The sequence below is a fragment of the Spermophilus citellus genome (assembly GCF_964194105.1).
Source record: "Spermophilus citellus genome assembly, chromosome: 14".
Taxonomy (NCBI): Eukaryota; Metazoa; Chordata; class Mammalia; order Rodentia; family Sciuridae; genus Spermophilus; species Spermophilus citellus.
Window position 1 is genome coordinate 63872021 of NC_138194.1, and position 14341 is coordinate 63886361.

The 14341-nt window shown below is 36.4% G+C and overlaps 2 protein-coding genes across 4 annotated transcripts in view; one reads left to right on the forward strand and one right to left on the reverse strand.

Moving 5' to 3' along the window:
• The window catches only part of TP53INP1 (tumor protein p53 inducible nuclear protein 1), a 182652-nt gene that overhangs the window by 94569 nt on the left and 73742 nt on the right, over positions 1-14341 (reverse strand). The window lies entirely within an intron of this gene.
• The window catches only part of INTS8 (integrator complex subunit 8), a 52581-nt gene that overhangs the window by 24657 nt on the left and 13583 nt on the right, over positions 1-14341 (forward strand). For both annotated transcript variants that reach the window (XM_081266119.1, XM_081266120.1), the window contains 6 exons: positions 1938-2139; positions 6525-6646; positions 11455-11639; positions 12299-12332; positions 13712-13768; positions 14095-14156. In XM_081266119.1, coding sequence (XP_081122245.1) covers positions 1938-2139; positions 6525-6646; positions 11455-11639; positions 12299-12332; positions 13712-13768; positions 14095-14156 — 662 coding nt within the window. The remainder of the gene's footprint in view (positions 1-1937; positions 2140-6524; positions 6647-11454; positions 11640-12298; positions 12333-13711; positions 13769-14094; positions 14157-14341) is intronic.

Genomic DNA, 14341 nt, shown 5'->3' on the forward strand with positions numbered 1-14341 from the left:
TAGTATATTTAATTTTTATTTTATTTTTTTTTAGAGAGAGTTTTAATATTTATTTTTTAGTTTTCGGCAGACACAACATCTTTGTATGTGGTGCTGAGGATCGAACCTGGGGCGCACGCATGCCAGGCGAGCGCGCTCCCGCTTGAGCCACATCCCCAGCCTATGTAGCATATTTTATATAAGGAATTTGCAGTCTGGGAAGTTAAGGCATAAGCATAAATCATATAAAAGTGTAATTTTGAAACTAAAAGTTTTTCTGTTCTATAGGAAGCTTAAAGATAGCATTTGGAAGGCAGAACTCCTGAGCTAAAACTGAGGTTTAAATCAGGTAGCTATTTAAAGAAAGTGAAAGATATTGAAGGCAAGAGGATGATACCATGAGGAAAAGTTGGAAGACAAGAAAGGATGGTATATGAGGGGATTGCGAAACAGTTCCCTTTGATTATAGCATTGTTAGGTGAGACAGGCAATAAGGCGTTTCTGGGCCAGCATTCCTACCTGAATCGTACAGCTAGAAGTAGTCTAAGATATAGACATTGTAGTTTAAGAAGCAGTTCCTAGCTTCTCAACTTGATACTCCTTCCTAAATTGGCCTGAAGACACATACACGTACAGTCCACATGTAATGTCAGTTCTCCATTTCCACCTCTGTTTTCACAGGTGTCCTTTTCCTGTTTAGTAAACTAAATTGGGTGGGAGACCAGCATAATATACAAGTTTTGAAACCAAGTGGTTTAAGTCCTCTGATTTTGTTGTATTTGAAAGTTATATTAACTATTATAGGTAACTTGCTTTTTCATGTAAATTTTAGAATCAGCTTTTTAGTGGCTAAATAGAGTTTGCTGAAATTTTGATTCAGATTGTAATAATTATAAGTAAATTTGGAGAAAATGGCTATTTTAATATTGATTCTGTTCATGTACATAGCATACTTCTTTTATTTATGTCTTTATACTCATAAGTTTGTAATTTTCATTGTACAAATCTTGCACGTTGTTGGATTTATCCCTAAATGTATGTTTTAAAAAATATAAAGTGCTGGGGCTGGGGCTCAGTGGTAGTGCACTTGCCTGGCATGTGTGAGGCACTGGGTTTGATTCTCAGCACCACATATAAATAAATTAAGGTTTATCAACTACTTAAAAAAAAATTTAAAAATATATAAAGTATAATTAATTATTCAAAAGCCAGTATTTTCACTACACCAGGAATAAACCCTTTGCATTTCCTTAAACTTATGCTTAAAGTTCACATTCATATAGTAAATAAATACTTTTTTACAATAGTAGGAAGTGAGCGAAAATAATCAATCTTTTTTTTTTTTTTGAATGGTATTAGGGATTGAATCTAGGGGCACTTAACCATTGAGCCACACGCAGCCTCTCCCCCCCATCCCCATCCCTTATGAGTTTATTTTTTCAATGTATAATTTGAGGCTGCAATTGGAAACATAATCCTGGAGCCTGGGGAATGGTCTGGACTAGAGATACCATTGTGGGATTCTGGAAGATAACCCAGGAATTCAAGGGAATGCAACATTGGGTCCAAAAACGAATGGTGTAATAGTTATAGGGACCAGATATGGAAAGGGAAAAAAGAATGTTTTTTAAAAACGTAGTGCACAGCACTGGAAGGTAACTGAAAAATGTTTAATTGATTAGAAAATCTTTGGCTTGTCAAAGTTATTTCTTTGTAGTGATGAGAGTACAGCCAGATTGTTAAAACGAATAAGACACTTGGAGAAAAGTAATGCTTGAAGATTAGTCTTTAGGAAATTTGGGATAAATAAATGATAGAGAAAAAGATAATCTGTCCTCACTTTCTGAGATAAGCATTGCTAATCATTTAAATTAATTCTTTGTTCTGTACTGAAGATACATTTTTTTTTTAAACTCTAAGAAAAGATGACTCAGGGTATTCTGTCATTTCTTTTATAGGACTTTTCCCATGCTAAACAGCTATTTGCTGCTTGTTTGGAGTTGGTAACAGAGTTCTCACCAAAACTTCGTCAGGTCATGCTGAATGAGATGTTACTTTTGGATATTCATACACATGAAGCTGGAACAGGGCAGTCAGGGGAGAGACCTCCCTCTGACCTTATCAGTCGGGTGCGAGGATATCTGGAAATGAGGCTTCCTGGTAAGACTGATTCACAAAGTCAAATTCAGAAATTTAGTACTTAAGTGTGGGAAAAACACTAAAAAAAAAAAATTGACTTTTTAACTGTCTATAAAAATTATTTTTCTAACAGGATTTGGGTTTGGCATTCACTTGAGAACATTGGGGAAAATGGAGGAAATATTTCCTAGGATTTCTGTAACAAAGTACCACAAACTGGGTGATTTTACAACAAAAATTTATTGTTAGAAGCTACATGTCTGAAATCAAGGTGTATCAGGCCGTTCTTCTAAAGGCACTCTTATCTCTTCCTTATTTCTCGAGGTTCCCAGCAATCTTTGATCTTCCTTGGTTTGTAGCTGCATCCAGTCTCTGCCTTTGTCTTTACATAGCATCCTCTCTTGTTGTTTATTTCTTCTCTTCTTACAAGGATACCAGTCATTGGATTTGGGGCCTGCCTTAAACCAACATGGCCTTATCTCAATTAATTATATCTGCAGAGGCCTTGTTTCCAAATAAGGTCACATTCTGAAGTTCCAGGTGGCCATGAATTTTTGTGGCACTATTTAATGTGCTATAAAAGCTACATTGCAGGGTTTTTGTTGTCATTTTGTTTTGGTTTTGAATAAGGGTCTTGCCATTTTGCCCAGGTTGCCCTGGAACTCCTGGGTTCAAGTGATCTTCCTGCCTTGGCTTCATGAGTAGATAGGACTGCTGGTATGTATTACCAAACCCAGCTTCTAGTGTAGTTTCAAGATAGTCTGGTAAAGAATCATAATGTCCTTACGAATACAAGTTGAAGGTTTGTTTCCTCATCACTGCCCTAAAATGTCCTTAAATTGATTGCCAGTGGGTCAGGAGTTCACTTGTGGCCACTTTAGAACAGAGCTTGAGCACTCAGTTTCATTGATAAATATCTTTTAGTGAAAATGGGCATATTAGGCCAGATGTGGTGGTACACACTTGGGAGGCAGAAGCAGGAATATCACAAGTGTTGAGGCCAGCCTGGGCAACTTAGTGAGACCCTGTCTCAAAAAGGGGTGATGTGTAGCTCAGGTGTACCTCAGGTATAGCATGGTTGCCTAACATGCATAAGACCTGGATTTAGTTTCTCTTCATCTCTCCTTGATTTTTAATTTTATAGGTTTTAAATTTATTTAAAGGAATTAAATCATAATCTACACATTTAATACTATAACTGATAAAATTGAATTGTAAAGAAACATACCTATACAGTAAGAACTGTTGGCCAACTAGAGGTCTTATGAGTTAATTACATTTTAATTTCCCACAGGGGCCATGTAGTTATGAATCACATTTTTTTTTAGCATTGTAGGTAGAATACCTTTTTTTGTTTGTTTGTTTTTTGGTGCCAGGGATTGAACCCCAGAGGTGCTTAACCACTGAGATAAATCCCAGCCTATTTTTATATTTTTATTTAGAGACATAGTCTCACTAAGTTGTTGACGGCTTCACTAAATTGCTGAGACTGGTTTTGAACTTGTAATCCTCCTACCTCAGCCTCCTGAGCTGCTGGGATTAGAGGTGTGTACCACCACGCAGGCGTAGGTATGATACCTTTGAGACATTTAATGTATCAGTCCTCTTTGATATCATAATTTTTTTTTTTTTTTTGGTATTGAGGATTGAACCCAGAGGGGCTTTACCACTGAGCCACATCCCCAGCCCTTTTTATTTTGAAACAGGTCTCTCACTAAGTTCCTTAGGGCCTTGCTAAGTTGCTGAGGCTGACTTTGAATTTGTTATCCTTCTGCCTCAGCCTCTGGAATTGCTGGGATTGTAGGCATTTGTCACATGCCCAGCAATACCATGTTTTTATAAGAATTGATCTAGTATTATGCTGGCATTAAATCTTGATGGACACATGCTTGTTATGAACATGCTTGCTTTTTAAAGATAGTTGGTTTTCATACATGATTTTTCTTAATGAAAAGAAGTTTAAAACCTTAACATTTTTTAGTGTTAGCTACATGTCAAGACATTGCTCTAAGAACTTTAGTTGCATAACTCATTTAGTCCTCATAGCAGCTTTGTGAAGAAGCTACTGTGCATTATCCCCATTGTGTAAATAAAGTAGTTGAGGTGCAGAGAGTTTAAAGCATTGCCCCAAATCACACAGTAAAGAGAGTTAACTGGGTGTGATTTTATTAACCCCTGAGTCCAGTTTCTAAGTCTGTGCTCTTACTCTTTGAAATGGGTGGAAGTGACTTTAATTAGTAGTCTATTGCACTACCCTTTTTTGTCGGGGGCTGGCTGGTGATTGAATCCTGGACCTCCCACATGCTAGGCTAATGCTCTGCCATTGAGCCACCCCCCCATTTCCTTATGACTTTTTTTGGGGAGTGGGGGTAATCAGGGATTAAACCCAGGAGTGCTTAACCACTGAAACATAGGCCCAGCCCTTTTTATTTTTTTACTTTAAGACAGAGTCTCATTAAATTGCTTAGGGCCTCACTAAGTTGCTGAGGCTCTCTTTTGAACTCCTGATCCTCCAGCATCAGCCTCCCAAGCCACTGGGATTACGGATGTGAGCCACTGCAACTGGTTTCTTCTGTATGACTTTTTTTTTTTTTTTTTTTTTGTAGTTGTAGATGGATAACATGCCTTTATTTTATTTGTGTATTTTTTTATGTGGTGCTGAGGATCAAACCCAGTGCCTCCCACGTCCAAGGCAAGCACTCTGCCAGTGAGCTACAGCTGCAGCCCCCTGTATGACATTTTTGATTTAACAGTTTGGCAGTCATATCACTTTTTTCCATTTTGTTTCATAAGAGGCTTATCACTCTGCATATAGTTTATGTAATTTCTTAATTTGCTGAATGTTCAGCTTGTCCTATTGCTTGTGCTAGTTACCTGAGTTGAGCATAGACTCTGGCCTCTGCTGTTCTAGCTCTGTTCCTCAGTGCCAGTGTAAGAGTTGATGTTGATAGGCATGCTTTCTCCAGAGGTCAAGAGAGGGAGAGGAGAAAGTTGTCATCTGCCACTTTCTCTTCACTCCTTTTTAAAGGAAAAGAGGCCAATTTTGCACAAAGTAGATGCATGCCCTCTATAGAACACAGAGAAGCACTCTTTTACATGGGTTGACCTGCTTTTATTTTAAGGAACAGGAAGTGATCTTAACTGACAACAGATCCAGCCTTTCAGTTATAGTAGAAATAAGAGGAAGATATTAATTTTTCTAATACTACTAATGTCTTTTGGGAGAGAGCCCTACTTTTCTGTAGCCAAGTAGGTTAGATTTCTATTCCTTTTTGTTTGTCAGCTGCAGCTAAATTGAATGTTAGGGCAACTCTGGCTGTTAAGAGCTTATGACAAAGCACTTGACTTTGCACTTTTAATGAATAATTCTATTGCCAGTACTTTAGGGGAAATTTAATCTCTAAATCACTGACTCTCAAGCTGAATCAGAATCCAGCTCCCTAGGTTTAAGCATCATTCCTCTGGCAAGCCAGTATTACTGATAAAGAGGTCTGAATAAAGGAAGCCTTGGAGCCAAGTCCTCCCTTCAGCAAAATGCATAGAGCAGTAATAGGCATGTATTTGGGGAACTGATTTCACTTTTTTCTTCATTCTATCTTTAGAAGATGATGCAGATAATGTATTATATTTTATTTTGCTGTCCTTTGCATATTTTTCATCACCTCACATCCTTTTTTGGAATAAAATGTGATAAAAATAGCCATAGACACTGTCCAAGAAATATAAAAAGACTGAGGAATACAGTTTCTAGAAAAGGGGAGCTCATTTTTCCCATGTTGTCTTAATATTGTTAGTTGGGATTTAATTTGGTTTCTTTTTCCTTAAGTATCTTAAAATTTGAAATTATGTACTTTAAGCTACAAACTTTTGCAACGTATTAGGGTATATTTAATTATTTCAAAGGAAATATTGTTGAAAATGACTGATTTTTCTTGATACTTTTTTACTTGATATTTTTTTGTAGAACAGTAAATGTTTTTTGAATGAGTAAATGACTTTTATGAGTATTACAGTTGAATCAAAAAACTTAAAAAGATAGATTAACAGATTCATCGCTATTTTATATAGTTTACCTATTTTCTGTAAACATGCTAAAAATTTATACTGTACCATTTTGTACTTGTTTTACTTGTATAATTATTTTCTGCTCACTTGAATTATAAGTTTCTATAGGACAGGTATCAACTTTTAGACTTTCACAGTGGATTTTTGGGCTCTAAGGGATAATTTGCCTGATTAATAATAATGGAGACCATGGACATGTATTGTTGGGAGATGTTAAACTTTATTATAGAAAAGTATAAAATATTAGCATTACTTTATTTTTGTTCTGTAGCTTTTTTATTAATCATTTGAAATCTGAGCAGATATTATGGTTATTCCAATCATTTGTTTTTTTTTTTTAGATATTCCTCTTCGTCAGGTAGTAGCTGAGGAATGTGTTGCTTTTATGTTAAACTGGAGAGAAAATGAATATCTTACACTGCAAGTTCCTGCATTTCTACTTCAGAGTAATCCATATGTAAAGGTAATTAAGGTTTTTAATCTCAACAAAGTGATTATTAGAATGTTGTTGTACCTGTTTTTTAATACTACTTTGGGAATTTGACTAATTTCTGTGATACAGTGTAAGATGGGACAAGTGCTTGTAGTTAAAATCATAGTATTTGACAATACATACACTTGACTTTGCCCTATAACTCTTGAAGATACAAATGCAAATAATGATGTTAACAGACAACACTTTGGTATAATCATAGTGTAGTGCGAGGTTTGTTAAGTTTTGCTTTAAGTTCTATGATTAAAATATAGAACCAGTGATGCTTCTGTACATTTTCTATTTGAACATCTTACCTTTTTTTTTTAATCAGTTTACTGTTCTAAGTTTGATATTCCTGAATCTATATCATCTTTGTTAATTAATAACATGTTTTGTATATACCAGTATGAAAGAATTTACTCATCTAGTCATGGTGGCACATACCTGTAATTCCAGTAGCTTGGGAAGGCTGAGACAGGGGGGTGGCAAGTTCAAGGACAGCCTTAGTGAGGCCCTAAGTAACTTGGCAAGGTCCTGTCTCAAAAAATGAAAAGGATTGGGCATGTGGCTCAGTGGTTAAGTACCCCTGGCTTCAATCCCTGGTCATCCCATGTGGTCTCTCTGCCCGCCTGCCTCCCTTTCCCCCCCAAAAAGTTTGAGGCCAGACTCTGCAACTTAATGAGAGCCTTGGCAACTTAGTGAAACCCTGTATCAAAATTAAAAATTAAAGGGACTAGGGTTGTAGCTCAGTGGTAAAATACTCTGTGTTCACTCCCTAGTACTAAAACAAAACAAAAACATTGTTATACTTTATCCTTTTCTTAGGAATTTCAGACATTGGATCAGATCTCTCTATTGAGTGAACTTTCTGGGGTATGAATGAGTCCCTGATATTTAGGGTACTGATATGACTATGCCTAATAGTCTATGCTTAATCTTTAATAAACTCTCAAATGAGAGTTGTTCCAGGCTTATTATCATTTCCACTTAACGTTGTAGTTTGCTGCACAGTGTTAAGGCACTGAGAACTCTATGGAGTTGTATACTAGAATAGACAGGCAAATGTTTTTGTAATGAATATTTGAAGGCCTGTGATATATAAGAGTACAGGAAATTGTGTTGTAGGCTAGGTTATCTTGCTGCTTCCTGCAGTTCTCTGGTGTGGCCCAAAAGAATGTGTGGTAACCTTGCCAAAAGTAGTTACAGATGCATCTCATCAAGTCATCTGATGATTGGGTTTTGTATACCTCCTTCCATAGCTGGCTCCTGCCTCCCTGGATAATGTTAAGGCAAGAGAACTCTGAAGTTCAGAGTAAGAAGAGTTTGTTCTTTAAAAGTAATAGTTAGATGGGGCTGGGGATGTGGCTCAAGCGGTAGTGCGCTCGCCTGGCGTGCGTGCGGCCCGGGTTCGATCCTCAGCACCACATACAAACAAAGATGTTGTGTCCACCGATAACTGAAAAATAAATATTAAAATTCTCTCTCTCTCCTCTCTCTCTCCCTCTCTCACTCTCTCTCTCTTTTTTTTTTTTTTTTAAAGTAATAGTTAGTCGGGGCTGGGGATGTGGCTCAAGCGGTAGTGCGCTCGCCTGGTATGCGTGCGGCCCGGGTTCGATCCTCAGCACCACATACCAACAAAGATGTTGTGTCCGCCGAGAACTAAAAAATAAATATTAAAAATTCTCTTCTCTCTCTCTCTCTCTCTCTCTCTCTCTCTCTCTCTCTCCCCTCTCTCACTCTCTCTTTAAAAAAAAAAAAAAGTAATAGTTAGGAGAATTTAATAAGTACTATATCTTGGGAAAGCCTGGCAGAATAACATATTTTCTTGATATTGGAATATAGGGTAATTTTAACCAATTTTATTTTCTGCTTTACATGTTTTCTTATTTATATATATTATTATGTAATCACAGAAAAGAAAGGAAAAATTGTAAGCATGTGACTAAATAATACCCTTTTGCAATAATGCAGAACTGTCTAGTCTGCCCCGTGGATCAGAATGGGAGGCAGTGTGGCTGGTGGTAATAGTAGATATAGTGTGGGATAAACGTCCAGGTTTTTAATATGACCTACAAGACCTTTTAAGGTATAAGTGCTTCTCCTGTAGGTGTGTCTCCCTGCACCTTGCTATGCCCACACCAGTGTCCTTGCGTGATGTTTTCTAATGCTTTTGTGTGTTCTCTGCTGGGCTGTCCTTCCCATTTTTGCCTGTTTATGTAGTTTCTCATAAGCTTTCCTTTCTCCCTAAATAAGTAAATCTCCTCTGAATACTAGTGTGCGTTGTACTAGTCCTGCTCTTACTATTGTTGACATATTTCTTGTGTTTTCATGCTTTCTTTGTTTTTGTTTTTGTTTTAGTTGTAGATAGACACAATATATTTATTTATTTATTTATTTTTAAAGAGAGTGAGAGAGAGAAGAGAGAATTTTAATATTTATTTTTTAGTTTTTGGCGGACACAACATCTTTGTTTGTATATGATGCTGAGGATCGAACCCGGGTCGCACGCACGCCAGGTGAGCGCGCTACCGCTTGAGCCACATCCCCAGCCCTTTATTTATTTTATTGTGGTGCTGAGAATTAAACCTGGTGCCTCATGCATGTAAGGCAGACACTTTACCACTGAGCTGCAGCCCCAGCCCCTTTTTTTGTTTTCATACTATATAAAAAATTATTTGTTCACCTGTTTTTTCCTATAAGATAGTTTCATGGGCAGTAATTTTTATATTTCCATGCCCTACATGGTGCCCCAAAATACTAGTGCTCAAAAAAAAAATACTAGTGCTTGAGGAGGTTTGTAGAATTTAGTTGATTTGGGGGACTTAAATCCTCTGAACCCCTGCTCCCCATCAGATCTGTAGACTTTGTAACAAGGTTTAGATGGAGGCCGTCTCACACAACAGCATGAACACCCTATCATCACACTTGTGAACTGAAAATGATCTGAAAGTTCTTACTTTCATTTTGAATTTATATACTTAGTAAATTTAGTGATCTTCAGGTAAGCATATAATCCTTGACAATAGATAATGAATTTGAGATAAGGAACTATAGTAACCCTGGCATGGTATTGCATAAATAGCTGCATGTATTGTGATTCCAGTAATTGGAGAAGAATCTGTGCAGTGGGCATGCAGAATGAACTGTCCTGTGTGTGCCTAATATATATCACATGGTTCGAGCAGGGTTTTTACATCATTTTCACTAGATTTAGAAAGCACCAGTATTTTTTTTTTTTATTGTTGATGGATCTTTGTTTATATGCGGTGCTGAGAATTGAACCTGGTGTCTCACACATGCTAGGCAAGTGCTCTACCACTGAGACACAACCCCAGCACCAGTATTCTTATTAATTTTCTTCAGTGTAATCAGAGTTGTGGTTATATAGGACAATGTCCTTGTCTTTAGAAGATGTATATTGATGTATTAGGGTTGAAGTAATAACCTGTACCTTACTAGTTTAATAAAACAGTGTATGTAGATAAAAAGCAAACTGGCATAGTTTTCACAGTGTATCATTTATCGAATTAAAGCACTATTTTTTTCATAATCTGTCCCCTCCTAAGAGAAGCCGCCTTAAGCAGTGGGGACCTCATTAGAATACTTTCTAGGTACAGTTTGGTGGAAACTGGGGTTTTCAGATGAACTTGAAATTATTCTTGTCACTGAACCCCTTAAACAGAGCTGTGATATGTAAAATTTAATGAGTAAGGACAGGGGGCCCTCTTTTGTTTGAAATTATGGAAAGAAAATGCTGATTTGATTTAACGTGGTTTTCTCCTCTGTATTTTGGGCCTTTCTCTTCTCTGTCTGTTGCTTTCAACCCTTTCACTATTTTGGAGTTTTTCTTTTGTCTTAGGTGATTAAGGCTGCTGTTAATGAGATCAACCACTTTCTGTATTCTGTCCTTTCTTAATTATGGCTCAGAATAGCAGTAGGTCTATCCCCAAGTGCAACCATTTTTGTTAGAGAAAAGTTACTCTAAGGGCTGGGGTTATAGCTTAGTGATAGAGGCCCTGGGTTCAGTTCCCAGCATCAAAAAGAAAAGAAGAACAAGTTGCTTATTCCTTTTTCTACCAACTTCAATTTCCTTACTCATGAGTAAGGGTAACAAATGTGTTTGTGCATATGTGTAAGCATTATTTTAATGTCACCTTTGGACTTTCACTACAGTTAAGGTCATGGTGTGTGCTTTCCATTATAGACTTTATTATTATTTTTTAAAATTGTGCTGGGGATTGAGCCCAGGGTTTCATGCATACCAGGTAAACACTGCCACTGAGCTACATCTCCAGCCTTTTTTGAGACAGGGTCTCATTAAGTTAACCAGGTTGGCCTCAAACTTGGGATCCTCCTGCCTCATCAGGCTCCCAAATAGCTGGGATTACAAGTGTGTGCTACCACTCCCAGCTTCATAAATTTTCTTTAAAAGATGCATACTATGTATATTGGGCAGTTTTATCCACACTTAATCACTTATCTTTTTGTATTCATTATCTCATTTTTTGTTCTCATTAGCTTAGTTTCTATTCTCTTAGATTATAATTCTTCAGAAATGATGAGGTTTATAAGGTAGAACAAATGGATACTCTTTCTCAAATTCAGATCTGTCACTATACTGACAGTGAGTCCTGAATTTCTCAGAAGTTTTATTGAATGCATAGCATAAAATAACTGCTTGGTATGTTTGGACAGTTACCATCTTTCTTCAGTATAACCTAATAATAGGACTGTCATGACAGTATGATATAATGGATTATCTTTTGTCTGTTTTCTTTTTGTTTTTCATGTTATAGCTTGGACAGCTTTTAGCAGCTACATGCAAAGAACTTCCTGGCCCTAAAGAAAGTAGACGGACTGCTAAAGACCTTTGGGAAGTTGTTGTTCAGATCTGCAGTGTGTCCAATCAGCACAAACGAGGAAATGATGGCAGAGTTAGTTTAATAAAACAGAGGGAATCTACATTAGGTATAATGTATCGGTATGTGTTGGTATGTTTCTATCAGTTACAAGTTTTTGCATTTTCTTTAATTTATACTATCTGAACATCTACTTTTACTCTGTGTATCATAATCTTAAGGAGTCAATGGCTCTCATTTCTGATGGACTTGTTTGCATAGCCACCTTTGAAAATATTTTCTGTTTAAGAGGACAGCCTATCAATAACTGAATAATCAGCTAGAACTCAAAATCTGAGGTTGGATAGTACTAAATGTCTGATGTTGGATGGTATTAAAGAATTCTATGACTGGGTTATGAAGCATGGCTTTAATTTTTGCTTGAAAAAATTAGTGTCATTTATTTAATGGTCATAACTTGGGTTTCATTCTTTAAATATTGTAAGAAATTAAAAAGTCAATTTTTGAGGTAATTGGAAGTACTATTTGGAAATAGGTCAGAAGTCATGAGGGAAGCTGCAGGTATAAGTCAATGGTGGAGCACTTCTCTTGCATGTTAGGATTATATAGATAACTTTGTGTTTCTCTGTTAAAATTGGAAGAAATTTTTACTAGGTTATATTCCTTTTCATACATGTAGAATTGAACAGTTAATAATAAACCTTCCCATATAATTTTCATACTTGAGTTTGTTTTAAAATCTGATATTAATTGTGTATACAAAAAATATTTGTTTTTGTAGGAGTGAACTGCTTTCTTTTATCAAAAAATTACGGGTAAGTTTTATTAAATTCAATCTAATTACTTTTGTTGATTTTTGTAGAATGCTAAAATACATTGAGTGCCTCAAATGGCCGAATAGTTACTTGTTAATGTGCTCATCTGCAGCACTTCAATTCTTATTAAGGATGAGATAATATGAATAGAGAAATTTACTTTGAATTTACCATGTTTTAGTAGCAGAGCAGGTGTTTTTTAAATTGTAAAGAACTTTCCAAGTCAGGTGCAGTGGCACACACCTATAATCCCAGCAGCTTGGGAGGCTGAGGCAGGAGGATCTTGAGTTCAGAGACAGTCTCAGCAAAGGCGAGGAGCTAAGCAACTCAGACCCTGTCTCTAAATAAAATACAAAATAGGGGTTGGGGGACCACGGTTGTGATCAGTGGTAGAGCGCTTGCCTAGCATGAGTGAGGCACTGGTTCGATCCTTAGCACTACATAAAAATAAATAAATAAAAATAGAGTCATTGTGTCAACCTACAAGTAAAAAAATTAAAAGAAAAAAAATAGGGTTGGGGATGTGGCTCAGTGGTCGAGTGCCCCTGAGTTCAATCCTACAGTAGGGTTAGATGTGTTAAGCCTGTCTTTAACTTTTGCTTGAAGGATTAGGTGTCATATTTATCAAATGGTCATGACCTAGGATTTGTCCTTTAAATGTTAGATAAGGAATAAAAAGTCAATTTTTTGAGGTAGTAGGAAGTAGTATTTGGAAAGAGATCAAAAGTCATATGAGGGTGTAGCTTAATGGTGGAACACTTGCCCTGCATGCTGGAGGCCCTGGGGTTGATCCCTAGTACCACCCAAAAGTGAGGATTTGCTTCTGGAGAGAGAACACCATAAACCAAACCTCTAAATATGGTAATTGTCATGTAAATTGTGTTCTGATTTTTTTTGTTTGTGTGTGTGAGATGGTGCTGGGGATTGAACCCAGGGCCTTGTGCATGGGAGGCAAGCACTCTATCAACTGAGCTATATCGCCAACCCCTCTTGATTTTTTTTTTTTTTTTTTTTTTTTTTTTGGTGAGATTAAAAATAAAGTTGATCTTGGGCTGGGGCTCAGCAGCAGAGTGCTTGCCTAGCACATGCAAGGCCCTGGGTTCGATCCTCAGCACCACATAAAAATAAATAAGTTGTGTTCGACTATAGTTAAAAAATAAATATATATATAAAAAAGTTGATCTTTAATATACTCTAAAGTAGATGCTAAAGTCCAAAAGACAAGGGTCTTTTGAAAAAAAAAAATACTTGGTGTCCCTGAGATTGATAGGAGAAATATTTAAAAGATTTATTTATGTGTATAGGGTGTGTGGGTGTGTGTATGTGTGTGTTGTGTGAACATATGCACATCATTTTAAGATTTTTTTTTCCCCTTCTAGGAACCATTGGTTTTGACTATAATTTTATCACTGTTTGTGAAACTTCACAATGTTCGGGTCAGTATTATTTATTTATTTATATGTTTATTTTTGGCGGTGCTGTTCCAAAGCCTTGTGCATACCTGGCAAGCACTCTATCAACTGAGCTATATTGCCAGTCCCCCGGGGTTAGTGTTTTGTAATTTCATGTTTAAAAGTTTTTGAAAGACATTTCTTTTAAAATCACACTTTTTGGGACTGGGATTGTGGTTCAGTGGTAGAGTGCTTTTGCATAAAGCACGGGGTTTGATCTTAAGCACTATAGAAAAAAAAAATAAAACAAAGGTATTATACATCTACAACTAAAAAAAAAAATCACTCTTTTTGTTTTTTTGTTTTTAAAGGAAGACATAGTGAATGATATCACAGCTGAACACATTTCTATTTGGCCGTCCTCCATTCCCAAGTAAGTAATCATTCTGCTTATGATAGATTAAATTAAATTACTTATGTTTAATGTATATGTTGTACATCATACATATAATATGTATATTTAGTGTATATATTGTACATTAAATTAGTTATATGTTTAGAAGTCATCCTGAGTTTTATGGATATCCTTAGGTAATTTAATTGAAAGGTACCACTCTG